This window comes from Phalacrocorax carbo, chromosome 2 (genome assembly GCF_963921805.1).
Source record: "Phalacrocorax carbo chromosome 2, bPhaCar2.1, whole genome shotgun sequence".
Classification (NCBI taxonomy): Eukaryota; Metazoa; Chordata; class Aves; order Suliformes; family Phalacrocoracidae; genus Phalacrocorax; species Phalacrocorax carbo.
In genome coordinates this window covers 160,196,832-160,224,401 of record NC_087514.1, presented here as the reverse complement: position 1 = coordinate 160,224,401, position 27,570 = coordinate 160,196,832, and the positions used below count along the sequence as shown (strand labels likewise).

The window sequence follows — 27,570 nt, the reverse complement described above, 5'->3', positions numbered from 1 at the left end:
CGCATGCGCGCTGGGGGCGGCGCTGACAGGGGGCTGCATGGTGCCCGCCGCCTCTCCGCCGCCGGTGCGCTGAGGCCGCGCCGGGGGAGCCGGCGGCGGTGGCTGCCTGGATGGTGGGGTAGGTCCCGCATTGCCGGCTCCCCAGTATGGCGAGCTACCTGCCCCCCTGCGTGATAGACGGAGGCACTGGGTGAGTGCGGGGAGGAGGGGGGGACCGGCGCTGCCAGTCCCCGTTCTGGGGGGAGGGGGGTGATTCCACCGTGCCGGCGCCCCTCAGCCGCCTCCCGCAACGGGGAGTCCCTGTCCCTTTCATGGGGCCGGGCTCCTGCCGCGTGTCCCGGTCCCCTCTCGGCCTGTCCTCCACCGACCACCCTCCTCCTCCTGCCCTTCCTCCCTGCTGGGAGCCTGGAGCGGGACAGCCCCGCCGTGCCCTCCGGGGATGGTGTGTTTCCATGCCCTCTTTCCTCCTCCCGGGTCCGATTTTTGTTCCCTGTTCTCTGCCTTTAAACTATTGCATGACTAAAATGCTCAAATTGTCGATGGCTTATTTCAATTGACTGCCTGGAGAGAGGGGACAGGCTGGCTTTGCCCGGCAGCCACGGACGGGCGCTGACTCCGGCCCAGGGGCAGGTGAGGGGCGATCGCTGGGCTGCGGCGTCTCCTTCGCGCGCAGCTGCGGGACCGCAGCGGCCTTGCCCGGCTGCATCTGCCCGTGCCTCTAAATGGCACGTATTTGAACCTTTCCAGGTATTTCCTCCGGCCAGCAATGAGACGGGAGCTGGCTGTTTTATACTACTGATGTTTTCTTGGTCGCTAGGTTATCACTTCTCTACCTTTGTCAAATTAGTGTGAGATTTATTCTACCTTTAGCCAAACCACAAGTTTTGTAACTCAAGTTTCTGAGGACTAAAATGAATCTAAATTGCAGAGGATGTGCTCAGGAGGTGTTTCAGGAGCAGGTAGGTCTTTTGTACTGGTCTGTGGCTGGAGGAGACCCATTCATCATCCAACAGACCAGTTCTGCTGTGCCTCAGGAGTGGGAGGTGTCAGAGGGAGCTGTAATGAAGGTGATACTGCATATGTGGTGTGCTCTTGCTAATATCTTTCCTTTGGCCTGACAGTTATGGACAGCTCTGAGGAGGTACTGGTCCATGAGTAACTATTCAGCCAATAACTTTACTTGTCAGGCTGTGCCTCAGCGTCACTGATTGCATCAATTTATTGCAATAAAAATAGACCTTTCCTCTGCAGAGAATTTGCAGTATTATTTTCATTTATTCAATGCTTGGAAAATTGCCTTTTAAACTTCCAAACTCAGGCTTCTTAAAAAAAACAAACCCCAGACAAACAAAAAACCCAAACCCCTAGATAACCAGGGGAAGCACTTTCTAATGATGTGGTATCACACTGCCTTCTCCTGAGAAAGAGTTTCATATTTTGAAATATGTCTCTATTCAACTGTTACAAAACTTTCAGAAGTCTCTTGTCCTGTTTCTGTTTATACCTTATCTTACCAGAAATCAGCTGTGTCCCCTCAGTGGAGAATGCTGGAGCCCACAGCTGGAAACTTTGGGAATAAATGGAGACTGGGTTGCACCTTGCATGTCATTCTGCCTGTGTATTAGATACTCCTTGGTAGTTCCCCAGAGTCCTTCCATTTCTTTGCTAAAGATATTTTAAATATCTCTTCTCCACAGAAATGTTGGTGTTACAGGAATATGACTTGATAGTTCTGAAGAGTTTTTCAAGGGGAGAAATGTGAGCTCTATCCCATTAGGCATCCTAAAGGACCTGTGCGGATCCTTTAAAAAGGCTACAGTATAAACTACAAAATCCAGAAGATGCATTGGATGCAATGTCTGTCTCTTGCAGGAGACCTCCTTTGCTCTCAGTTTGTGAAATGATTCCAGCGTTGCACTAGCAATAGGTATTGCAGACCAACAGTTGTACAAAATAAATAAGGACAGAAAGCAGTTTGCTCTGTCCTGTCAGAGAAATAATAAAGTAGAATTTCTAAAATCTGTTTAGCACTTGGGTGGGAAAAACTGGTGGAGCGCGCGTGTGTGTGAGCATGTGCATCAGTTTGTTTCAGGAATAGTTTGGATAGTTGGATGTGACTTTGGGTTTCCATGCCTCTAAATTATCTTAAGTCATGGGCGACAACATGGTGTCTCTGCTGGTGGGACTGCTGCTTGGCTTCGCTGCAGGGCACTGAAATGTGGAAGACTTTTCAGCAATGAGATTATTGAATTTGAAATAAGTAATCTTGCAGAATTCAAGAAGAAATAGGAGTGTGAACCAAAGCAGCCAGAAGAGGTAGCTTGCTTGACTCATTGATACGCAGTCTCTGGAATTTTCCTCCGTGTGGGCTGAAAACCTTCTTATTGTTAGAATGGATCTACTTTGGGTTACAAGCTTCAAACAATTCATTCAAATTATTAATGAAAAGTCTTTCAGATGAAAAACTTGGAAGAGTGTAGCGGAAAGGAAAAGGTATATGCAGTCATGTGCTGTGGAACATTATGGATATAAAATACACTTTTCTATTTGCATCTCTGGTACTGAATGAGGTACTTTGTCCAGGCACTAATCCCTATTGTTTTCGTGTAAGGGGATTTAAGAAGTTTGTTGTTTTGCATGTAAGGAGCCTGGTTTATTTTACTGTTGTTTGCAGCCATAGTCCTCAGTCCTGTAAAATGCTGGAATTTCTCAAAAAAAGTAACAGGTGTATAGAAAATAGCTACATGCTTTCAGTGAGAAACATATTGTCAGACCAGGATAGGACAGCGTTCCTTTTCTCTATTGGACAGGTGACTTGAACTTTCTTTGTAAATAAAGAGTGAACAGTTTATGGCAAATTTGGAGAAAGTGGTAATAATTTGCTATCTTTTTTGTTAGTATTTGCAAATGACTTGTCCTACTTTAGTTCTGATGCATGACGTCTTAATTTTCTTTGCATGAGATTTTCCTCGTGGTCAGCTTACACATTGCGATCGGTCCTTTTGTGGAGAAGGGCGTGCTATTTTTAGTTTCTTAGGGCTACCAGGCCTTTATGGTGTTGCTGTTTTAAGTAACTTTAAACTTCATAACTAGTTTTATTAACTGGCATTTAGCTGTGGACATCAGAATGCTAGTAGGTGGGTGTGTGAAACAAAGATGTCTTAAAATACCTCTCTCCTCTTCAGTGTGTGTTTTTGCAGACACTGAGGAATACTTCTATTTTGGGTGTATCTTATTGATGTCATTCCATTTTTCTTTCAGTAATATTTCTTTACTTTGGCAAAGTCTTACTGATGAGATTAGAGGTAAATACTTGATTTTTGGGAGAAGTTTAAGGTGTTTTTTGTTGTTGTTGCTGGGCTATTGAAGATAGCTGGAACCCCAGAACATGTTATGTTTTCCCCCTTTTACTATATTTCTGATGCTAAAGGAGTTGCTGTAGCCAAGTATTACCTCTGCTCTTTACATGTGAGACTTGTGAACAGGCATTACTGTAATTGCTGTTCTGGGTCTGAGGAGCCTGAGTTAATTAGCTGTTGTTTATAATCACAGGCTTCAGTCCTGTAAAGTGCTAAATCCTCAAAAAGACAAAAAAAGCATTGGCTCTAATGTACACTTTATACTTATAGTGCCTGCTGGTGCTCTTGGGTAGATTGTGCAGAAATAGTAGATTTCTTCCTGTTTGATATTTCCCCCCTCATTCCTTCCTCCTTCATTCCCATTCCTTCATCACATCATCTTCCATTTCTAAAGTCCCTTTCCACATCTTTATGAAGACTTTGTGTTGCAAGTTTCTCAGGCATATTGTAATAATTTTGATACTACAGTCTATTTATGGCAGCATGGCATCACAGGTGTTCTGGCAGTAATAACTGTTAGTTATTTAGCATCTTAGCTGTCACAGACAGCACTCTTTACAGAGGGTATTTTTGTTTGTTTACAGGACTTTCTTAAAACACTTTGCTGTTTTCAATCACTTCCTATCTTTTCAGAGCTTTTTTTTTTTTGTGGAGGTAACACATTGTTTTAAAGATCTGGACCAAAAAGCAAGGAGATGCTAAAATGTTCACAGCTGGGCGTTGGTCTTTTGCATACTTGTCCAGAGAAAAATTGAATGTCTTGTATTTTGAGATGGATAAAGCAACTGCCTGAGTTTGTGATTTTAAAATCCCTAACTTATGTTGTTCTCATGCTTTAGTAAGAATTTTACAAAATGTATATCTCTGTTCTTTGCAGTCATTTTTCTATGTATGTTTTTCTATCTTTCCTTGGAGACCTCAGAAGAGAAAAGTGTTAGGATGACCATTTCTTGTGCAAAAACTAGTCTGATTTGTGTAATAACTGATCACCTGGGAAAAATGGTATGTAGGAGACAACACTATTTTTAGAAACTGCTTGTTTCAACAATATATAATTTCCAGTGTTTTTTATTTTTTTTAAATGAGTAGTCCCTCCAAACCCCCTTGCATGAAATAGCCTTAGTCTATTGGATCAGTTTTCTACTAATCTTTAATGCAGCCTCCAGTGTCCTATATTTTGGAGAGTTTCCAGTAGGTTCCTATCTCGCTGGCAATAAATCTGCTACTTTTAATGAAATTAAGTTGGAATACTGATTATCTACACATTCCCTAAAGCTGTCCCTAATTTGCAGATCACAAGGCATTGCATTGCCATTAGTCTGCTAGGCTGTAACCCAGGAGAAAGAAAACCATGTTTTAGACACTTAAATATTCATTGGAGGAGGGACTGGAGACCAGCTAACCTCTCTAACTGTTTAAGTCCAGAGTCTTTCAGGGCAATGAATATTTAAATATCTTGTATAAAAGGGAACAATCTCTGTAGGAGGTCCTAGAAGTGGGTCACTTCAGTGTACTCTTGGGTATGGCTCTGGAAGATGGAATATGTTTGCGTCCTGCTGGGCAGAAGAAATATCTGGGACCAAGTCTGCCATGGCCTGAATGAGCAGGCTGCTGATAAGAAGGGGCAGCACAACTGCAGTGTCTCTCTTCCTCAGTGGTTTTGAGAGTAGTTTGAGTTACCCTTCCATTTGGTTTTGTCAAAACACCTGAAATATGGCTGCTTGTTTGAGTCTGTCTCTTGTTTGATCCTAAATAGATATTTTTTTAACAGTATTTTTTTTACTTCCTTGCTTCAGCGTTGAACTGGGCATTTAGTTGTTCTCATAGTTCTAGTATTTATCCTTCATGGATTAATGGCATGCAAAAGAAATCTTTCCAGACATTATCTCCTGTGAGATGTGTTCTTTGAAGAGAACTATTTTTCACTGATACTGAGAAATAAGCTTATCCTGTAGTTTTAACTGTAGTTAATTCAGCTACTGTAAAAAAAAAAAAAAATTCAATGAAATATTGAGCTATAGGCTTTCGGTAACATTATAAGTTGTTCTAGTAGGGGGTTCTGGTTCCTACTTGAAGGGGAAGGTAAAGCTATTGCAAACTGATAGCCCAAGTTGGCTTTTAGAGTGTGTTTTCTTTTTAATACTGTCGGTGGGTGTGAGTTTAGCATGTGGGGGTGGGGGCGATGGGAAACTGAATTTACCTCTCAGCCAGAGTTTAGTTTAAGAAATGAGTTGTGGTTATACTGCAGGAACCTTTTAATTTTATATATACATATATGTATATGCACACACATATATAAAAACTGTATAAAAAGTAGATATATATACTTACATGCTTAGTTATATGCATGTATATGTAGATATTGACTTTGGTTTTTGTCACTGGGGCTTGAAAGGCTGTTTTCATGAGGTGGCTGCCTGCCATTTCTAAGTCTTTGGATTCAAGAAACCTAGCTCTGAAATGGTTTCCTTGGTCCTCACTATGTGCTTTTGAGCAAAACCCATTTCAGAGAGAGAAACAAAGAGGAAGTATCCTGTAATGCTTCTTAAATCACGGTGTAACTCCTGTTTTGCTTGTTATGTTTTAACAATATTCCCTAGGTAGGCCTCATTCTAAAATGTGAAGAAACTACGCAATAATAATCATAAAAAGAACTCTTACTAGTAATGGCCTTCTTTACAAATATGTCCTGATTATATTTTTTTGAGAGCCACAGAAAGTATGCGTAAACATTTTGGATTAGACTGAAAGCATATACCCATATAACGATTAAAAATACAACAAACCCTTGCCCTCAGAACACAGCCCATGTCTTTTTAGCCTTGGGGAAATTGGCTTTTTTAACTATTATTTGAAGTCTGCTGAAGCTATAGCTTTGAAGAGATGCTGAAAATATATTTAAATTCCAAGGTCATTGCTAATTCAGTTTTTATTTAATTCCTTTATCTAAGCAAACTGACTCTTAATGAGTGTTTTTATACCAAATACTTCATAAAGAGGAACTTACTGTTTAAGCTGTTAATGAAGAAGCAATCCTCTGCTTTGGCGTCGGCATAATATTGTTTGCAAATATTGAGAATAGGCTGTAGACAAAGACCATAAATTCACTTTAGGACATGGATTGTGATTGGTCTCATTTAAGAATGTCATGGTAAAATGGATGTGAGTAATGCTGGTTTCTCCTAAAATCATGCTATTATTGTACTTCTAGTCCAATCTAATGACAATATTAGAGAAAAACTTTAGTCTCTGCAACCATTCAATATTTTTTTTTCATTTTTTTTAAAACTGATTCTGGATCCGCACAACCCCCGCCCCACCCTCCCTGAAATTAGAGCTGTTTTTCATAGTCTGGGATGTTAATTATTTATATTTGCTAAAGAAAATTATTTCTATTACCTGAACTAGCTTGCAGCCAGTAACACCATACACAGATTTTAGGTTTTGTGTAGAAATTCCTTTGTTTTTTTTCTCTTCTCCGAGACACCAGTTTCTTTTTTCTCTTGATCCTTTATTTGTTAAAATAGATATTATATGTATATTGAAAGGGACGGACAATGCTTCATACCATCTGTTTGAACATGGTTTGTACTGAAGACATGCTTCTTTTTTTTCTGTGTTTGACAATATTAAATACGCAAAGTCTAATGACATCTTTGGTCATGGTAGCTTTCTGAAAGGTAAGATCTGCACAGCCCTTTTTTTACCCATGTGGCCTGTCCATCTTTCGTCATAGCTGGTCAACAAGATGGAGAAGGAAGAGCTGAGTTTTCACATTATGTAGTTTGGAAAAAATGCTACCAACATTTGTAAGCTGAAGGTATCTGGAAAGAAAAAAAACCCAAACCTAAAATATTTACCACTTCTGGGTTTTCTTCTCAGCAGGATGGCACTTTGAAAGCATAAACTAGAAAGTGTACACATGGTATGCAGTTGTTTGGCCTTCACTTTAAGAATTGTAGGGAATTGAAAGTATTTTTTCTTTTTTTACACCTAAGTGCATTTAATGACCTTGTGATCGTTCTTTTCCTAGGTATACGAAACTTGGCTATGCAGGAAATACAGAACCCCAGTTCATTATCCCATCATGTAAGTAATTTTTTCTCCTTCCAAATTCTAATATACACTGCTATTACTGAGCAGTTTCATGAGTAAATGGCTTGCTTTTCAACTCCCAACTCTGCCTTCACAGTCTCCTGTCCATCTGGGAAGCGATATTCATTGTGTTAGCATCTTTGGCTGGAGTGTAGCTAAACAGAACTCCATGTTTGCAGTTAGCTAGGACTGTTGCTCATTAAATCAGCTCTTGGTTGCTATGACAAAGATGAAGAGAACTCCAGTCCAATTTCCTTTTTATCTCCATTATTTTTCTGCCAGGACTCTTGAGTAGACAAAATGCAATTTACCTCCTGTCTACCTGACACCATGGTTACTGCCCGGATAATCTGGGGAAGGCTTCCAATCAAATTAAGTACTAAAGTGCAGGTGGTGTCTGCCTTATTTACATTGTCTGGGACTGTAGACAGTTTAATATTCAAAAAACTTGCTTCTATTAGAAAATGTTCTTTTTGGTTGTGTGTTTACTAATTAAATTGGTTTTGCCCATTTAACATACTTTTGTTGAGCAGATTTACTCTTGATTTTTTTGTATGTTAAACTTGTTTAAAATGTTATACCTTTCTGGTGTTGATTTTTAATTGTCGTCTTAATAGTTTATCTCAAATGCTATTTATGTTTATAAATAGTAGCACTGACTACTTATTTATGCCTATAATGGCATCTTTTATCTCGTGGTTATCTCCAATTATGTTAAACATCGCCTTTTACTTTTTGTCAACTTTGTCAATTAACTACTTATTAATGCATCTAGCCTGCCTTTTAGCTACTCACAGTAGAAGGTATAAAGGTAAAGAAATAATGAAGGTAATTGGGCCAAGAGGTGGAGGGGGACATGCTCTTTGCCAGATGTAGCTGCAGTACTGGTTATAGTCTAACTATTTTAAGTATTGTGAAAAAACTCAAAGTACTGGTAAAGATTTAAACATCTTGCATTAAAGAAGTGCGATAGCAAGAGTTTCCTGTGAATTTATTATAAATCTTGTTTTATAAAACTTGTTGGGACTTAGATGTGTTTCCAAAAGAATTGTTTGCCTATCAGTAAATTTCGTGCCGATAGTGTTTGGCACATTTGTGGATGATGCCTGTCTACTCTGCACTTCCTACTGTATGTTATTTAGATCCTGATTATGATCTATTAAAAGAAAACTGTATATAAGGTTATGTTTTAAGAGTACTTTAGTCCCTTTTTATTTATAGCTTGCCCCAGATTTGTGTTTTGCTGCCTCATCTTCTTGCCTATAGCAGCCATCATCTAATAATTTTAGTGGTAGTTGCAGCCCGCTAATGGGAAGCGCGAGTGTCTCCAAAGACGTCTCTGTAGCACTGCAAATTTTTTTCTCCCCTCCCCCCTTCCTCCTTCTCACCAACGGGGATAATGACTCCAATACTTATTTCTGAAGTACATAGTTTATTTTCTTCTCCTCCTGTGTTCTTTCTCTTAATTCCCAGAGTTGAAACTCAGAAAATCATGTTGCTTACTGGTGTAAAGAGTATCTCTGGTGGAATGCTGTACTTGTGCAGGGTTAGTGACTGCTGTGGTCTGTAACAGAGCACATTTTTAAGATTTTCTGAGTTATGATTTACACTGAGGGATGGATGACCAGAATCCTGTGTGATGCAGTGAGAATGAACTCTGCTGTATCGGCTTGTCAATAAGTCACATAACTTCTGCTTTCTGGAAACTATGCTTCCTATATCCCAGTATTTATTTCTAGAAAAGAATCCATAAGTGAATAAATATTCATGGCTTGGTATTTAGCGGTTTTAATTTTGTTTTTATTTGTTTGGGTTTTATTTTAAGGTATTGCAATCCGAGAATCAGCCAAAGTAGGTGACCAGGCTCAGAGGAGGGTAATGAAAGGTGTTGATGATCTGGACTTTTTCATAGGAGACGAAGCCATAGATAAACCTACCTATGCTACAAAGGTAAGCACTGAGTATTTTAAAGAGGTCTTTCTGAAGCTTTATGTTTTAATTATTATTTAATGTTCTGATCCTTTTTGGTAGCCATTTAAAACACACATTTCCCCTTTATAAAGTATTTTTGTTACTTTTTAAAAACTGCATGATTTCATCATGGCTTTACCTTTTTTTAAATGTCTGTTTTACTAGTGCTGTCCTGTGTGATTGGTGCTTGAACGTTTTTGTAAATATTAATTGATACAGAATCACAGAATGGCAGGGGTTGGAAGGGACCTCTGGAGATCATCTCGTCCAACCCCCCTGCTTGAGCAGGCACACCCAGAGCAGGGGCACAGGAAGGCGTCCAGGCGGGGTGTGAATGTCTCTAGGGAAGGGACTCCACACCCTCCCTGGGCAGCCTGTGCCACTGCTCTGGCACCTGCACAGGAAAGAAATTTTTTCTCATATTGAGGTGGAATGTCCTGTGTCCAACTTGTGCCCACTGGCCCATGTCCTGTTATTGGGCACTAACAAAAAGAGCCTAGTCCCATCATCCTGACACCCACCCTTCAGATATTTATAGGTATTGATGAAATCCTGCCTCAGTCTTCTCCAGGCTAAACAAACCCAAGCCTCTCAGCCTTTCCTCATATGGGAGATGGTCCGGCCCCCTGATCATCTTGGTAGCTCTCAGCTGGTTTCTTCGAGCAGTTCTCTGTCCTTCTTAAGCTGGGGGGGCCCAGAACTGGACACAGGACTCCAAATGTGGTCTCACCAGGGCAGAGTAGAGGGGGATGATAACCTCATTTGCATGACCTGCTGGCCACACTCCTTTTAATGCACCCCAGGATACTGTTGGCCTCCTTGGCCATAAGGGCACGGTGCTGGCTCATGGTCGCCTTGCTGCCCACCAGTGTTCCCAGGGCCTTCTCAGCAGAGCCGCTTTCCAGTAGTTCAGCCCCTAGCCTGTGCTGGTGCATGGGGTTGTTCCTCCTGAGGTGCAGAACCTTGCGCTTTGTCTTGTTGAATTTCATCAGGTTACCCTTGGCCTGGCAACAGTGCAGCTGTTCAGTTTTCAAAATGATTAGGTATTAAAATAGTCATAAACACTGAGTATTTCACTTCTTGCTAAAAGTGTATCCTCATAACATGGCACGTGGACTGGGGAACGTGTTGAATACTTTTGCTTCAGGGCATGTCACAATTGTTTTGTGGAGGGCTGTCTTCAGTGCTGCTTTTCTGTGAATCATATTTTCCATACCCTAGTAGAGGACTTCTTGTACTTACAAAATGTTACCAGCTTATGAATTATGTGGGGAAAAAACCCCATATTTTATACATCCTACTATATTACTTAAATGTCAGCTGTGTTCTTAATATTGAACAAAATGTAAACATCATCCCCGCCAGAATTTTGGTTGAAAAATATATAGCCTATATGGTCTTTATTTCTTTTCATAGGTTGGAAGGCATACTGAAGCCAAGTATGATTCTCAACTTTAAGTTTTAAAATTGATACAAAAAGAGATTAAAACACCGTGCTGCAGTAGAGCAATAGCAGTGTTAGGAATAGAGTATAGATTCTGGCTTCCAGTCCTGCAAGATAGAATTACAAGTTGAAGTACCTGGGAGCAGGAGATAACTTCAAATAGTGCCTCTAAATTAAAATTAGAATGGAGGATTTGATAAGGTAACTGTGAGTTGAGCTGTTTTCATTCTCACAGAAGATGTAATGGTTTGGGGACTTAGGCTGTTCCTATTCTGGGTTTGTTTATCCTTGGATCATCTAGAGTATTGACCAAGTTTTTTTTGCTTCAGTGGCCTATACGACATGGTATTGTTGAAGACTGGGACCTCATGGAGAGATTCATGGAGCAGGTCATTTTTAAATACCTACGAGCTGAACCTGAGGATCACTATTTTTTAATGGTGAGTTAATGAGACTAGGTAAGAAAATATTTTTGTAAGAGGAAAACTAAATAATGTTCCAAGCACAAGTAGCTCTGCTGGAGGATTTTTCTCTGTATCTGTCTTTTAATTTCTTCAGCAACCGCAGGGAGGGGGGGAGGAGAAGAAGGAAGAAAGTAATCTGTAAAGTTGCATTATAACTAAATTCTGTTAATTTTGTGATGCAGGCTACTGCAGATTGGATTTTGTTTTTGAAAAGCTTCAATCATGTTGTTTAAACTAAATTCTGTTTGACATTTTCTATTTTGAATGAGAATTTTAGAAGTTTGATTGCCATATGGAGCTAATCAATGCATGAACTGCTAGGGCTCTGAGGTGCTTTATCAAAACTTTTCTTATTATTTTTGCAGACAGAGCCTCCACTGAACACACCAGAAAACAGAGAGTATCTTGCAGAAATCATGTTTGAATCATTTAACATACCAGGACTTTACATTGCTGTTCAGGTGAATAGAGTGAATATATACTTCTAAAGTACAGTATAGCTGCAGTATGTGTAGTCTTCTGTATGCACGTCTAAAATGTTTGAAACAGTATTTTCTGAGATTGTACATTAACACACTCTGCCTGCTTCTAAATATAAACTCTTTCTCATGTAGGCAGTGTTGGCCTTAGCTGCCTCTTGGACGTCACGGCAGGTTGGAGAACGTACTTTGACTGGAATTGTCATCGATAGTGGTGATGGAGTGACCCACGTAATTCCTGTGGTATGTAGTGGGATGCAGTTGAAATTATCAGGGGTTTTGGACAAGTGCAGGGTTTCCTTACTCTAGGTTTAAATAAGTGTCAAACTAAATTTTGTTTTTAAATTTTTAGTGTTGCTTGGTTGTTTGGATTTTTTTCTCCCTTATGATTGTTTTGAAAAGTGTGTGTTTTATTATGCGAACTTTTTATGCAATTAATTTAGCTTGCAGACTATAGGAAGCTCACAGTAAGGAATTGTCAGACCATCTTTTAAAGGCTATTTCTGAGTAAAACTTTGCCTGTTATTGTGATGCCTCAGTTCTGTTTTAATATTAATGCTTATAATGGTTTTGGATCCCCTGCATGCCACCAATGTCTGAACTTTTTTGATGTCCTGCATTTTGATTGTTTAATATAGCTGACAACGTGTGCTTTTCATATAATTTTATTGTATTTTAGAAGTTAGTGAACTCTGCTTGTGTGGAAACAACAATCTTGTATAAATAAATGCATGTTCATACATGGTCCATCTCAAATGGCTTAATTATGTTAGGATGTTAAAAATATAGAATTATCTGTGCAATACTGACATCTGTTCCACTGATGTAATTTTGTGTATTTCTGAAGCGCATAGTATGCTTGAATGATTAGTTATTTTAGAAATGAAAATTTTATTCCGTTTAACTTCATCTTGCATGTTGGTGTTAACCTGGTCTTCTTGGCGTCTTCTTTGTATGGGAAATGCTGGGAAAAAACAGAATTTATCATATTAAACTCTGAAAAGTGTTTAAAAAAGGGGGGGGGGGGGGGGGAAGAGAAGAAATAATGTTGGCTCAGCAATACTAGCATTTTCAATAAATGCATCTTGAAAAAAACTTAGCAAGTAGATTTCTTTTTTATTGTGCTTGTCATTAGATACTATTTAATTTGATTTTTCTTGTCTGAGGATTTTAATACACATTACACTTTTTCCTATTCATTTTTCACGCTCAAACAGGACATGAGTGGTCTATTTACATTATGTTTGCTTTTCAGATCATGCCTAAAAGGAACCATCTGACCAGACTTTGTCTTCTAATTGCAAGATTTTTTTGTTGATCGCTTGTGTATCTTAGACAATCAGTATCTGTTTTTATGTGGTAATCCAGGTCTTTTTATTTAAGAATAATACCTACTTTGCACTGGGTTGCACATTTTTATAGTAATTTACAGTTTCAAGATTTTACTTTTAAAAAAATCAAAATAATTATAAAAATGGATGTTATGCTGTTAATTATTGATACACAGTAGTTTTTCCCTAAATATTTTTTCCCTCTCCTCCTACATAGGCAGAAGGCTATGTAATTGGAAGTTGCATCAAACATATTCCTATTGCAGGTAGAGATATTACTTACTTTATTCAACAACTCCTAAGGGAAAGGGAGGTGGGAATTCCTCCTGAACAATCTCTGGAGACAGCAAAAGCCATAAAGGTACACCCTTCTTTATCTTGTAATACATAAATAAAACTCTTTGAGCTAATTTTTTGGCTTTAAGAAGTTGCCGGTGGCTCTCTTGAAAATGCAAATGTAGGCAGTGTATTGTAATTATGCAAGCTTCTGGTGGTTTATCCAATCAAGTGCGGGGGAAGGAGAAAGAGGAAGAAAATCTTCATGCTAGACTGTTTGCAGTGAGTATGTTCTGCAGATTAAGTCAGCATTTTAAGCTTTAGATTTGTTTAAAATTTGGTTTTTAATTTAATGAAAAATAAATGTATGTAATGTCAGTAGGGTGATTGTGTGGGTCTGGTCTTGCAGTGAGAGCTCGCCATTGAACTTCTTTATTGTTGCAGACCTGATGGTTGTGATGTTTTCATTTTGAGACTAATGTAGATGAGTCAGTGTGCAGTCTCATTGAAACAGCTAGGCCGTGTCATTGTCTTGTAGGGCTGAGTCTTCGGTAGTCATCTGGGTGAGAAATCTGTTGAACAGCTCTATCTGTAATAATGCTCACATTTTGTTTTCTGATTGTTATACTTGAATTCAAGGGTAGAATAATTGCTTTGACAATTTTTAATACATGGTATTTCTTAACAGGAAAAATACTGTTACATTTGTCCTGACATAGTGAAAGAATTTGCCAAGTACGATGGAGATCCTCGAAAATGGATCAAACAGTATACTGGCATCAATGCAATCAACAAAACCAAGTTTGTTATAGATGTCGGTTATGAAAGGTTCCTTGGACCTGAAATTTTCTTTCATCCTGAGGTAAGAATAGGAACTAGCAATACTAAGTTATGGAAACTTTACTGTGTGAGTGAAGAGAGCGGGGGAGGGAGGTACTGTCATTTTTGGTGCCAGCGCGCCATCACGTGGAAGTAAGGTATCAGTAGGTCTCCTGACTGCAAGCCATGTACGGTCTCAGATGACGTAAGCACAGAAGAACGTGAGTAGCATTGCATTGATAATATTTTAAATCACAGACACTGGCTTTTCTGTACTTTCTGAGTCAACTTAAAAAGCATGGATGCTAAATTTGTTGTTGAGGGAAGTCCATTGGAATCTGTGGTGCTGTGGTTATAAGTAACATGTACAATTCTGGGAAACATTACAACACCTAACTTTGTCTGGTTTTTGGTAGTTCAGTTTGAGCTTCAGGATATTGCAGGAGAGGAAGGAGTCAAGTTTTAATATGTTATGGTATAGCAGAGAAGGTCCTGTCCATTTCTATGCACTCCATTAAGTTTATTGCAGGTAGCCATAGGCTGTAATACTGTTAACAAATTTAATCGAGATCCCTATTAACACTGGTGAAGTGTCCCTTTGTCTACCCGCTTCCTCTTGGAAGGATATTAAAAAACCTTATTCTCTCACCTTTTGTCTAAATTCCAGCCTTAATCTGTTTGTGGTCAGTTTGTAGCCATCTGATCTTGTGCCAGCATTAAACCTCTGGGCCAAATAGTTTCTCCTCCCCGCTGTTTACCCATGTGGTCTTACAGAGAGGCATTGAATCCCACGTCAGACATCATTTTAATAGCTCTTCGTTCCGTAGTTCTTTCAAAGACTGTTAGGAACAGGATAAAAGACTAATTTCCATTTTCTTCATTTCTTGATAGTTTCTTGGCTCTGTATTTGAGAAAAAAAAAAAAGCCTGAGCCCACTTTGTAGACAAGAAAAACAAACTAGATGATACATACTGCATCCAAAGAGAATTTCTCGCTGGACTTCATTAACTCCTCACTTCAAAGGGTATCAAGTTAGCTAGGTAAAAGCTGCCTTTGGTAAAGTTGTCTTGTAATCTTTTCCTGTTTTCAGTTTATCTCCATCTTACAAAATTTGTTCTGAATATTTCATGCTCTTGAAGTTAGGCTTTGTGGTTTGTAGTTATCCAGATCATCTCCTCGCATCTTAAACTACGTGTTTTACTTGCTATTCTCCAGCCGTATGGTATTTGCTAGCGGACTGCAATTTCACATGTCAGTTCTCTAGTCCCTTTTCTGGGAGCAATTTATACTCTGCTTTGGATGCCATAACTCTCATTTCTCCTTACTCCTTTTGCCCTGCTCTGGTATCAGTGTCTTTATGGAGGGCTCAGGAGAAGTTTTCAGGCTGTAGCTTGTTCAGATGAGAACTCTCCATGTGAGGCAACACCGCTTCTTTCTTTTCTCTTACTTTATGTGGCTTCATGTTTTAGCTTCTTGCATGATTAATTCTTACTATGGAAATTAGCTTGAATTCTTGGGGATTTTTCACATCATTCTTATGGCTCTTGATCTCCAAGCTAACTTCCTTTGCTAATTTTTCTTTCAGTTCAATGTATACTTGTTGTGTTTTGGCTTTTGTTATTCATCCAGTTCAATACTTCATCTTGTGTAGGATGTAAGTCCCAAATAGTTTCAACACCTTTGGGAAAGTGTTAAAGTTATATAATAATATATTTATATATTTATTGATAATTCATTTACTTTCTCAAAGTTTAATCTGTGAAAGGGCAAAACCTAGCCTACGAACTGGTATGTTTTTGTGTGTGTCTTGTTTTTTTTTTTTTTTAAAGCTTGTGTTAAGTTTTAAGTGGAAAATCACAATTAGTCCAAGAATGTTTTTTAGCATTAGCAACTCTCTCTAGTATGCATAAATGCAGAAATTTACATTAGAACTGGATTGATGTTAGCATTGATGGGGATTTACACTCAAGACATTAGAGTTTTTATGCCTTTTTGACTATTAGAGATTTTGTGTGCTTGTTAATAAAAAAAAATTTGACTTCTGGGTGGGAATTCAACGTAAGTATTGCAATAGGGTTGAAATTTTTTTACCGGGGAACATTCTGATTTGCACACTGACTTTCTAAATTTCACTTAAAAGGCACGACCATGTTACACAGTATGTTTAATATGGCAGAACTGAAACTCATGTCACATGCAGTAGTAGGCCTGTAGTACATAAATTTTAAACAGTGAATTTATGACTAAGGAAGATAATCTGAATTTCTCTGCAGAAAAAGGAATTATTGTATAGAAGTGGATTTGTTATAATGTAGAATAATTGGTGAGCAGGAGTTAGTAGTGATTTTTCCCACCAGCCCACTTCAAAAATACTATTACAAAATCTCTCTACAGTCTCACTGTTTGCCTTTTTGTTTCTCTGTTGTTGGGAGGAAATATCTAATGTCTGTACTATTTAATTGTAGTTTGCTAATCCTGATTTTATGGAATCCATTTCGGATGTAGTTGATGAAGTTATACAGAACTGTCCCATTGACGTCCGGCGTCCATTATATAAGGTATGGTCTTTCTGTTGTAAGATTAACTTAATTCATTTGAGGACAAATATCAACATCATCATGAAGCACATACGTAGCTACCACTTCCCCCCGCGCCCATGAGAAATGTGAACTTTGTTTAATTTCAACTTTATCTCTATTCAAAGTGCCACTTCTGAATGAAGGGTACTTGATATTTGCCGCTTTTTATTTTTGAAAGAAGGGTTATCTGTAGCAGTAGTTTGATACACAGGTAAGTATTGTCCCTAGGGAACTGAGGCAGAGAGATGTTATTTTTATCTGATACTTGTAATGTGAATTATTGTGCAAGAAGGTCTTTGGCTTTTGCCCATTTTAAGGGTTACATCGTGGTCTCGCTCCTGCTCCGCCCTCTGCTTTATGAAGCAGTGGTTTCAAATACATAGTCTTTTTATAGTCTTGTCTTCTATTTTCCCACTGTCTGCAGTTTTAGCCAGGTATTAAACCCAGTATTAAAACACATGAAGACTTAAAATCTTCCAGGATCCAATAATTATGCCTGCTTAAACTTGTCCAGAGAGTACCTTCAGTCACTAATTCTTTAAGAAATGATAAGGTATGAGAGGCATAGCCTGTGGTAAGCTCTCTTTATATTGGCAGCCCATCCTATGCTTCCTGGTTGGTTTCTGCTTGTGCAGCAGCAGTGCCTTTTGGGAAATAACAGCATAAAGTAATAGCATGGAGAAGTTTGCTTGCTCGTGGAAAAGGTGGTAGTTTTCTTCACCTATTAGAATGAGCATTAAGTTCCAACTAAGTCATATCTCAGGGTAATTTGTAACTATTAAAATTTTGCAGTCTGTTTTGCTTGTCTAGTAAACATACTCTGTAATCTGCAATGAGACGTCATGCTTCAGAGCAAATCTGTGGAGCAGGTTGAAACAGGAAATTAAACTACTTAAGATCATATGTGGAGTGAATTTTGCAGTAGATGTCTTCAAGCTTAAGAATGTTGCAGAAATTTTTAGGAAACTCTTAAGTGTCTGGTTGTGCTTAGTGTCTGTGGGTTTCTTTTCCCTGAGAGACCAAAGGTGCCATAGAGCAATAGCTTCATCACTTGGTAGGATAGGGATTAGTACTGACTTCTGGAGAGTGGTATTTAAAAATTGAGGTTAAGGTACTCTCTCCTCACTGTAATCAGCAGGCAAATAACTTTCCCTTGGCTGGCTTGCCACTGACTGAGACTCGGTTTTTCCATTTTCTGTTTTTCATTATACTTGATTAATTAAAATGATGTCACACAATTACCTATTGAATGTAATGATAGATGTCAGTAGTTATTAATACTAATACTTATGTAAGCAAGGTCACTGCAAAGGGGTGAACATCTCTGTTCTCATTGCTTAAAAGAGTGTATAGGTCCAGAAATCCACTCACAGTTTCTCTTAGTTTCTGTGGTTTATCAGTTTCACTTACCCACAGTGCTGCGTGGCGGCCAGCCAAGGCCCTGTGCTTTGGAGCCGGATTTCCAACAAATATATTTGGATTCTTAGTGTTCATGCAGAAAATACCTGCAAGTACCCTTCTTGGAGACTGTGTGTGGTATGTAGCCTTTGAAGCATTGTTTCACCACCCATTTTTTGATGTCCTGTGGTATTTATCTTTTTCAGTTTTATGGCCAGTATCCATATTTCCTAATCTGATCAGCATCTCTTACGAGGCCAGTTATTCTACCTTATGTTGGCGTTGGGACCAGCAGGACCTTTGTGAAACTGTTGTTCCGCAGCCAGATCCCATGGCTTGTAGCTGTTCAATGCCAACCACAAACATTCTTCTACATGTGATGAAGCCTTTTTAATTTTATAATGGTTGCCAGCAATGCACTGTTTTTGAGTTCCCATGATCACACTGTCTTAATGTGACTGCTTGGAAAAATTGATTTATATTCTTATTCTGTCTCTCTCTGTGTCTCTAACACAGAGTTGAGAGCTCTGCATTGCTTGGGATGAGCTGCTTTCTGTTCAAGTGGAAGAAGATAAGTAGGCTGCTGGGTTTTGGACCAGAGGACTTGCATTAAAATTTGAAGAAATAAGGTGGATTTTTTTTATTTTTTAATTTTTTTAACAAACCCAAATCTTCAGAAAGCAGAATTACATTTTAAGTGAGTGCTCAGGTGAAATTAGGGAGGAGTAATTTTGGATCTTACCACACGGCTGAAATCATCTGGCATCCTTGCTATGTTGATCATTGTTGTGTGTTGAATGCCATTGAAAAATGACCCATCCTGCGTGCAGCTAGAAACACGATCGTGCTTTTACAGGGCTCCATGAGGCATTGTCACACTTGGCATTTTTTGGGAAGGATGGTGTATAGTTTGTCTAGCTGTATTTTTTTGAGAGTTCTTTAGCGTCTTTTTTTCTTAAAATATTGTTCCACAGCCTTTCCCTATACTTGCCTCCTATTTATATACCATATAACTGATATCACAGAAATGGGAGGGAGGGAGCAGTAGCACGATGGGGACTATCATCTGCAGAAAAATGTCCTTCTCCCAGCTTTCAGGTTACTATGAGCGTACTACTAAACACAGTATAACTAATGCACACCCAGCTTGCATCAGTGGGAAACATCTGTTCTGTGGTATACCCACAACAGATGCTAGTGTTGGAGGTTTTCAGTACTAGTTGCTATTTAAAAATCTGTTTTCAACCTAGAAATGCTCTGAAACTTGTCCTAACTTTCATCAGTTTTGGGCATGAGTTTTGACACTTAAGTGTCAAAAAGAGTAGCTGAATTTAACAGTCAGCTTGTGAATATAGTTATAATAACTTGAAAGGTGGACAAAGGACTTTCAGACATTCTAAAAACTGCTTAATATTCTAATAAATCTTATTTTTTGTTGGTAACAGGTTCAGAAGCTTTCACTCTTACTCCATACTCCATATTCCTTTTTTCCCATCCAGAGTCTCTCCACAGATAATTCCTGAGTTTAGGTGGTAGCAGGAGATGAGAAGAGTATTGATAGTTCTGCAGTCTGTGCCTTGTCCCAGTAGAAAGGATAGAAGTGTAGGGTCATTGGCTGCCCCAACAATTGATTTCTTTCAACTCTGCTGTGTTTTTGGCACAAATATATGGATGCAAGGATTTAAGATAAGTGACATCTGAAATCAGGTGAATTCTGTCACAAATATCTCTGAAACATCCTAGTCAAACATGTTTAAATGGTTGTGATCCAAATGATGACAGATCGAGTTGTAACATCCTTGACCTCAAATATTTAAGCGAGCTTCTCAAGCTAAAAACATTTCATGAGGTGGGGACTGTTGTGTATTGGCAAGTGTGGTGTTTTAGCGTAGATAAATCATCCAGGTTTTCAGTGGAAATGCAGGTGCATGGGGACATGATTTTAATGATATTGGCTCTTTTCCTTAGAGTAGATGATTTTTTAGCTGAGTGTGCAGCTGTTGTGGAAAACAGTGAACTTAAGTTTGCTATACAATTTAAGATTTGGACTAGACTTGTATCAGCGTTCTCTGGGAAGGTTAAACTGTTGACTGCCCAGCTCATAATGAACCATTCTCAAAGCCTGGAGAGATCTGGTGTGTAGGAGGCTAAAGGAGTGATAAACATCCCCTTAACATCACTTTAACTTGAAATGCTGGTTAATACTTTGTGTGAAAACAGCTTCACATGCGCTGTGTGGTGTGTAGATGGCGCTGTCAGACTGCTGTGCGGCATCCAGCTGGACGTCTGGGAGCTGCAGGGAGAAATACAGTCTGTGGTGGTGCCAAGCTTATTTGCTGCGTCAACACTATTCTTGCCTTTCCCCTCCAAAATTGTAGGTATCCTCAAGCACAAGACCAGATAGGGTTCAACTGACTTCTGCTTTTCCGTGCTTCAGCAAAATGAGATGTTTGCTATTAATTACCAAGTGCAGAGCAGGGAGGCTCTGTGGGTGAGGTAAGGCTGGAGAGACTACCAGGTCATTAGATCTGCATCGTATTGGCACTGGTGATAAGACATGGGAAAGGAAAGGTATTCCTGCTACCTCACATGGAAGCCCCAAGTGATCAACACTGTTAGTGTAGTGCAGGAGTACTGAAGAGAAGCCCTGCTTATTCCTATCACAGCTGTGATTAAATTTATAACATTACCCAAGCTAGCTGGTTTAACAGTAACTCAGTACATCTGCAGTATTTTGTGGTTGCTTTTGTGTCTGAGTGCAGGCATATTTCTGCAGAACCGCATGACCATAAGTCACGCTGAAATCTTTTGCTATTACTCAGACTGTTAAATGAACACTGAAATTATGATCTTCAAGAAACAGAAATTGTTTCTTCATTATTAAAAGTCTTAATGTGTTTCTCACAATACATTTACTTCTGTGTAATATTATACATATCAAACAAGAAATATTTTTCTCCTTATACTTCCCATACAACATTTGCCAATATTGCCCTGTTTTAACTAAATTAAGAGGCGTGTAGCTTAATTGATTCATTTGCTCTTGAAGGACTTGGCTTCAGCTTGTGAACCTTCTAGTTTTTACCCATAATACCCACAATAATTTCTATTAACAGTCAGATATTGCTCTCATTACACTGTCTCTGGTGGTGTGGTTGTGTTACATTAAACAACTTTAATTTAGGCTGTGATTTGGAAGGAAGGGATACTGGGATGTGTTGTTGAAGTTCATATTTACCAGGAAAGCAGTGGATGCTTATCAGTTTGGTGCTGCAAAGTCTGAAGTGTCCAGCTGGGAGTGTGCTTCTACCATATTGCAAGGTGCAGCATACAGATCACAGAATCATTAACGTTGGAAAAGACCTCTAGGATCATCAAGTCCAACCATCAACCCAACACCACCATGTCTCCTAAACCATGCCCTGAAGTGCGGCATCTACACGTTGTTTAAATAGCCCCAGGGATAGTGATTCAGCCACCTCTCTGGGCAGCCTGTTCCAATGCCTGACCACTCTTCAAGTGAAGAAATCTTTCCTAATATCCAATCTAAACCTCCCCTGATGCAGCTTGAAGCACTTTCCTCTCATTCTATCACTAGTGACCTGGGAGAAGAGACCAACACCCACCTCACTACAACATCCTTTCAGATGGTTGTAGAGAGTGATAAGGTCTCAGCCTCCCCTTCTCCAGACTAAACACCCCCAGCTCCCTCAGCTGCTCCTTGTAAGACCTGCTCTCCAGACCCTTGCCCAGCTTCGTTGCCCTTCTCTGGACATGCTCCAGCACCTCAGTGTCCTCCTTGTACTGAGGGGCCCAAAACTGATCCCAGGATTCGAGGTGTGGCCTCACCAGTGCCAAGTACAGGGGCACGCAGATGCACAAACCAGTTCAGCACCTTGTGTTTGGTAGCATTGAGTTCTGCATAAGCTAACTGAACTTTTTGGAATTTTAATGTAAACTTTATTTATATAGAGATTTCTGTTATTGCAACTATGTGGTTTTGTTAGGTAGCCTTGTTTCTCCACAGCATTGCACTGTACTGGCATGGTACCAGAAAGAAACATGGTACAGAGAGAAACTTGGTATCCTATGGCTCGTAAGAGAGGCAGAGGTTATGGATGAGAGGTGAGACATTTGTTGCTAGCCCTCTGAGATGACTGGTGTTCACCCCCACTAGTTTCCTTCCAGAAATAGCATACTTTTGTTATTTACTTGTTGTGGATAGCTTTTTCAGGTGCGTGGAAGGTCTTCATCCCTCTCTTCTGAAGGAGTACATTCTTTTGAAACAAATTTTCAACCAGTTAGCTATAGAAGTAAAGGTCAGTGGGAGCTTCTTTTTGTCAGATGATATGGTACTCAGTGTTAGCTGTGAAACCTGTGGCCTGCTTAGAGTTGTTAAACCATCCGAAGTGTGTTTTGAGCAGAGTAGTATCAGAAGTCTTGCTTAAAGGAATCAGCTGGAAACAGACACTTAAATCCTAACTGCCTTGATGTCTTTTTCTGGGAGGCTAGAGAATTCCCCAGCAGACTGAGAACCTAAACGTAACTAGTAAGCTTTCTCCGCAGATGTACTTAGCTTGCTTCATTGTTATGTTTTTCATCAGGTTAGTTACTGGAATTACTGTATTGTGTTACACTCGGTTATTCTAAGGAAGGTATTTGCTGTAGGGGGTGGTTTCTTACTTGTTTTTGGTGTGGGGTTTAGTGTTTTTTTTTTTTTCTGACAGTCTCTTCCCACCTTCATTGGGTCCTTTGTAAGTGGTAGGTGTGTTGTTTGAGGGGAATGTATGGATTATGCTTTCATTGTGAGTGCCTGGCTTCTGACCTCCTCACAGAAGACTGACCTGCTGAGTTGTGATAACTTACTGAAGCCCGTAGGTGAGCAGTCTTCTACTAGAGTTAGTGCAGATTTGGCCCAGTGTTGACAAGAAGTGCAGGGAGCAGGGGAACTGTAGCTGTATACTTATAATTTTATAATGATTGTTGGTGTCACCTAGTTACTTACATCCAAAATTCTGCTTGGCCTGGCTTGTCCAGATATGCGATAAGGAGATGACTCACCTTTTCAACAATTATACCCTAGCGCTTCTGTTATCCATGGCCAGTATGATTGTTAAACTTCTTTCAGTGTGTAGAAGTACTTCAATAATCATAATCTGAGGAAGGCATAACCTCTTAGCTTCTAACCCTGGCATGAAAAAACCCCTCCCAGTGTTACTGCTAGTTCTGTGGGTGCATGAGTTGGTCTCAGATGTATTCAAACAATTATTCCTAGGTGTATTCTGAAATCTATTTTTAGTGGTAGCATTGTCCACTTCATGGAGCATACCTGAAGTTTAATTTGCTTTGAATAGAATTATTGCTTTCACTGTCTTCGCCAACTTCATTATCTCCAGGTAGTATTTTCTGATGGCATCTTTTTAATTGCTATTTCATCACTCAGGTTAGTTGTTGTCTTTTTATTCCCCATTAGCAATTTTCTTTTCCCATGTGGAGCGTGTGACCACTTTGAGGCAGGGGAAGAGATGTTCCTGTGTATGGGGGAGCAGGGGGAATCTCCTTCCTGTTTAATTTTAGGACCAACTGCGGTTTCTAGCTTCTGCTTATACGTATGTCTCCTTTCATCTTCTCTGTCCTCTTTCGTTTGGGAAATGTTTCAGTAATGTTATGGGGATGTGTGCTTTTCTTTTAAGTACACTTGCCTTGCTATGCACTCTTTTATACTGTAGATAATCTGAAGCTGTGAAGAAATGAGGTTTCCTACTGTAATGGTTTTTGCAATGTGCAGAGAGTTTTTTTTTTTCCATGAATAAACAAACAGCTCTCCTCTTGCTTTACAAGTTACAAACAAGATTTTCCTTGTTATCTGTTGCTTGAAATCCAAGCAGTTACTTCTGTACCCTGCAAGTGTGAACACTTACTATCATGTCTTTGACTCTTCAGATCTGTGTACAGGCTTCCTGGCTGAAAAAGGTGGTTTGGGGATTCCTTCATTACGTGCACGGTCTTGGTCTGCAGTGCCGAAAACTATTACTGAGAGAAAATCCTTTGACCTGTGTATAACGAACTCTTGATCTCGGTTGAGTTCTTTGTGGGCCTGTGTCTAAGGCATATAAGTAGCTTTAGTAAGCACTGATTGGCACTTTGGTCTGCAGTTGCAGAAGTGTGTAAGGGCACTCATGCAGCTCTGTCATACAAGGGTCATTTTTCTGGCTAGGAAACGCGTTTTTGCTGTCACCACTGTTCTAGGGTTCCTGTTTTGAATCCCTCCACTTTTTGAAATGACTTTTGCATTAGTCTATGACCCTGCAAAATTATCAGAATTAAAGACGTGACATTCTAAACTCCCTATTTGGAATCAGAGTACAAGTCCAGGCTCAGAGGCTCTTGGTTCTGCTCTGAAAACTAAGTAATACCAGGCAAGTGGGTATAGGTAAGAAAAGTGGAGGGCATTGTATCTTTCTCTGTACTGCAGTCCTCTTCAGAGGTGTGATACCTCTTCGAAGAATCATCAGACTTGCTGGTTGCTATGTTTAGAAGTTTAACTCTTTAAAAAAAAGTGAGTTCTAGGTAACTTTAGAGCTTTTTGGAAAGACACTAACAGTAATATGATAAGACTAGAGCCTTATTTGGTATCAGGGCTAAAACTGTTCACTATGAGCATCCCTGGGAAACTTTTTGATGTAGTGTCCGCTGCCCTGCACATGTAGGGTACTAGCTCAGCATTTTAATTGAATCCTTCTCTTCTGTAATAACATATTCGGCAAAAAACCTCTTCTTTAAAAGGAGGGGCAAAAAAGAAAGAAGGGGACCATGGAAATTGAGCAATACTTGGTGTTCTGTGTAGCTTGTAAGCTTCCTAATGATGTTAACATCCAAATAGTTACATCTGCATGTTGGCTTTTGGGAAACTTGCTTCAAGACAGATTTAAAGAATGTGTCTTTAATTTCTGCACAGAATGTGGTCCTTTCAGGAGGATCCACGATGTTCAGGGACTTTGGACGGCGACTGCAAAGGGATTTGAAGAGAGTAGTGGACGCGAGGTTGCGACTTAGTGAGGAACTCAGTGGTGGTCGAATAAAAGTAAGTAAGAATTTCAAGTGCATTGATTACACAGGTAGTGAAAGAAAGTTTAGAATTTTCACCTCACTATTGAAAATGCAGTGTAGTAAAATGAGTATTATATGTGCGTGGTGTTAAACATGTTGGTAGCCTTGCAAAATATGACATGTCTTTACAGGAATCTTTAAGTTGCTGTGAGCAGTCTCTAAGGGCCTTTCTGGTTTTCCTTCTAGGAGATACGTGATCTTAGCAGTAGGCAAGAGGGATTTAACTGTGTCCCCTTTGCATACTAATTGTGGAGAGTTTTTTTGACTTGGTCTTGTAGGGAACATGGTAGACTGAATAGTAAGTGTGAGGTAGTGATGTGAATGGGAGGGGTGAAGATGTCTGGGTCTGAGCATTTACTTTGTAAGGATCTTGCCAGAAAATGTAAACCAACTAAATGCAAACTGTTTTTCTCTTAGCCCAAACCAGTTGAAGTTCAAGTGATAACACATCACATGCAGCGTTATGCAGTTTGGTTTGGAGGTTCCATGCTGGCTTCAACAGTAAGTCTTTATCAAAATAGTTCTGTGGGTTTTTTTATTGCGTATTGTCTTCTGGCTATATTTGATCTGAGCACTAAGTTTTAAGCCTTCTCATTATGATAGCCTGAATTGTGTCACGTTCTGGAATCCTTACACAAACTTGCACAGGGCAAGTGGGAGCTTTACTTGAGTGAGGATATTGTGATTTGACATAATTCTGAAATATTTTTTATGTGATGGTGGCAATATAGTCCCTTTATTCTTAAAGCTGGTGCCAGAGATTAGTTAGCACTTCAGGAATACAGGATCCAAATCAATGGTCGTAAACTCAAGAGGGAAGCAAATACAGGAAAATGTGAGCAATTCCTGTCTCCAAAATGGGATTTTGTATCACTGGGTTTAAAAGCAGTCTTCTGTCCAGACAAACCTTTCTTGATTAATTGTATTCATATACTAATATTTCTAGTTTTATTCTGTTTCAAAAATGTAATACCACATCATAAAGCTGAAATCTACAAAAATGTTAATGCATTAGTTTATTTGTTGGTTTTCCTGCTTGATATATTCTTATGCTTTTGAGGGGATTTGTTTTATATTTTCATAGCCAGAGTTTTTCCAAGTATGTCACACCAAGAAAGACTATGAAGAATATGGCCCTAGTATTTGTCGTCATAATCCTGTTTTTGGAGTCATGTCATAATGCTCGTCTAATGGAAACAAGATCTCTGATATCTTGCTGGTGAAGAAACTCATGTGATGCAGATGAAGGCAGCAGATACTGTAAATACTGAAGCACGATGTGGTTATCTCTTGGAAGCGTTTGGATCACCATGGTGCACTAAAGCACAACTTACAGCCCCAAGTCATTTCAGTAAAAGCCATTTCTCTGCTGACTACTTCAAAGCCTATCCTTCTTTCTTCCTAAATGTGAGGTAATAGAAAATAGGTGAGTCTCGATTTAGGAGGTTGTGCAAATACTACTGAAACTGAATCTAGAAGAATAAGGCAGTGCTTTTACTGCTTGTGGAAAGACTTCAAGCTTTCCCACTTGTGCCCTGATTCTGCAATCAAATCTTTAGCAATGGAGCACTAAATACCACATTGCCTTCAGGGGAGTTGGAATGGCTGCAGGTACCTGCCCAAATGGATTAGATTGCAGGATTGGGACTGTACTTTGTAATTGTAGGTTTTTCATATAATTTTGTATTTTATGATATTGGTAGGGTGAATTGATGACTAGTTCTAAGCACGAACAACTATCAATGTCATGGAGTGATGTTACGCATTTCCAGGTGTGAGGCATGTATTGGAGTTGTGCTGGTATTTTTTTTTTTGGCCAAAAAAAAAAAAAGCGCCACGTATGCTAGAAACTGATTTGTTCTTGTTTGGATGACAAACTAAGTGATTTACAGTATTGTATGAAGCTTATTATAGCCACTGTTACTTTGTTTTGAAATTTCTGAAACTGTTTTATAGAAGATGATGTTTTGTTTTGATGTTGGTGAGTGGTGGATGACACATGGGCCTTGCACCAGTGAAATAAAAGCTGTTAACATCTTTATGAATCTTTGTTGTAGTCATGATTTACATACTTGTCCATTTTATTTCACAAGGTTAGCTTTCCATTATATGTCAACGTACATGGAATCATAGTAACACTGAAGTTGGAAGGGACCTCTGGAGATTTCTGTTCCAGACTCCTGCTCAGCGCAGGGCTCACTTCAAAGTCACATCTGGTTGCTCAGGGGTGAATGGAGGTTCCTAA

General features: G+C 39.4%; 1 protein-coding gene across 1 annotated transcript; it reads left to right on the top strand.

The window, feature by feature from the left end:
* Positions 1–27,370, top strand: ACTR3B (actin related protein 3B). The gene is made up of 12 exons (XM_064445076.1): positions 1–190; positions 7,393–7,448; positions 9,280–9,404; positions 11,199–11,309; positions 11,699–11,794; positions 11,948–12,055; positions 13,361–13,504; positions 14,108–14,281; positions 16,704–16,796; positions 25,174–25,299; positions 25,743–25,826; positions 26,410–27,370. The coding sequence occupies exons 1-12, from the start codon at positions 147–149 to the stop codon at positions 26,503–26,505; spliced, it is 1,257 nt and encodes a 418-aa protein (XP_064301146.1). The 5' UTR covers positions 1–146; the 3' UTR covers positions 26,506–27,370.
* Positions 27,371–27,570: the final 200 nt, after the last annotated feature.

Excerpts from the sequence above, each read along its gene's own strand:
- ACTR3B (XM_064445076.1), top strand. The coding sequence starts at position 147 with ATGGCGAGCTACCTGCCCCCCTGCGTGATAGACGGAGGCACTGG. Across the intron at positions 11,310-11,698 it reads AGGATCACTATTTTTTAATG|ACAGAGCCTCCACTGAACAC; the intron begins GTGAGTTAATGA and ends TTATTTTTGCAG. Across the intron at positions 25,300-25,742 it reads TCAGTGGTGGTCGAATAAAA|CCCAAACCAGTTGAAGTTCA; the intron begins GTAAGTAAGAAT and ends TTTTTCTCTTAG.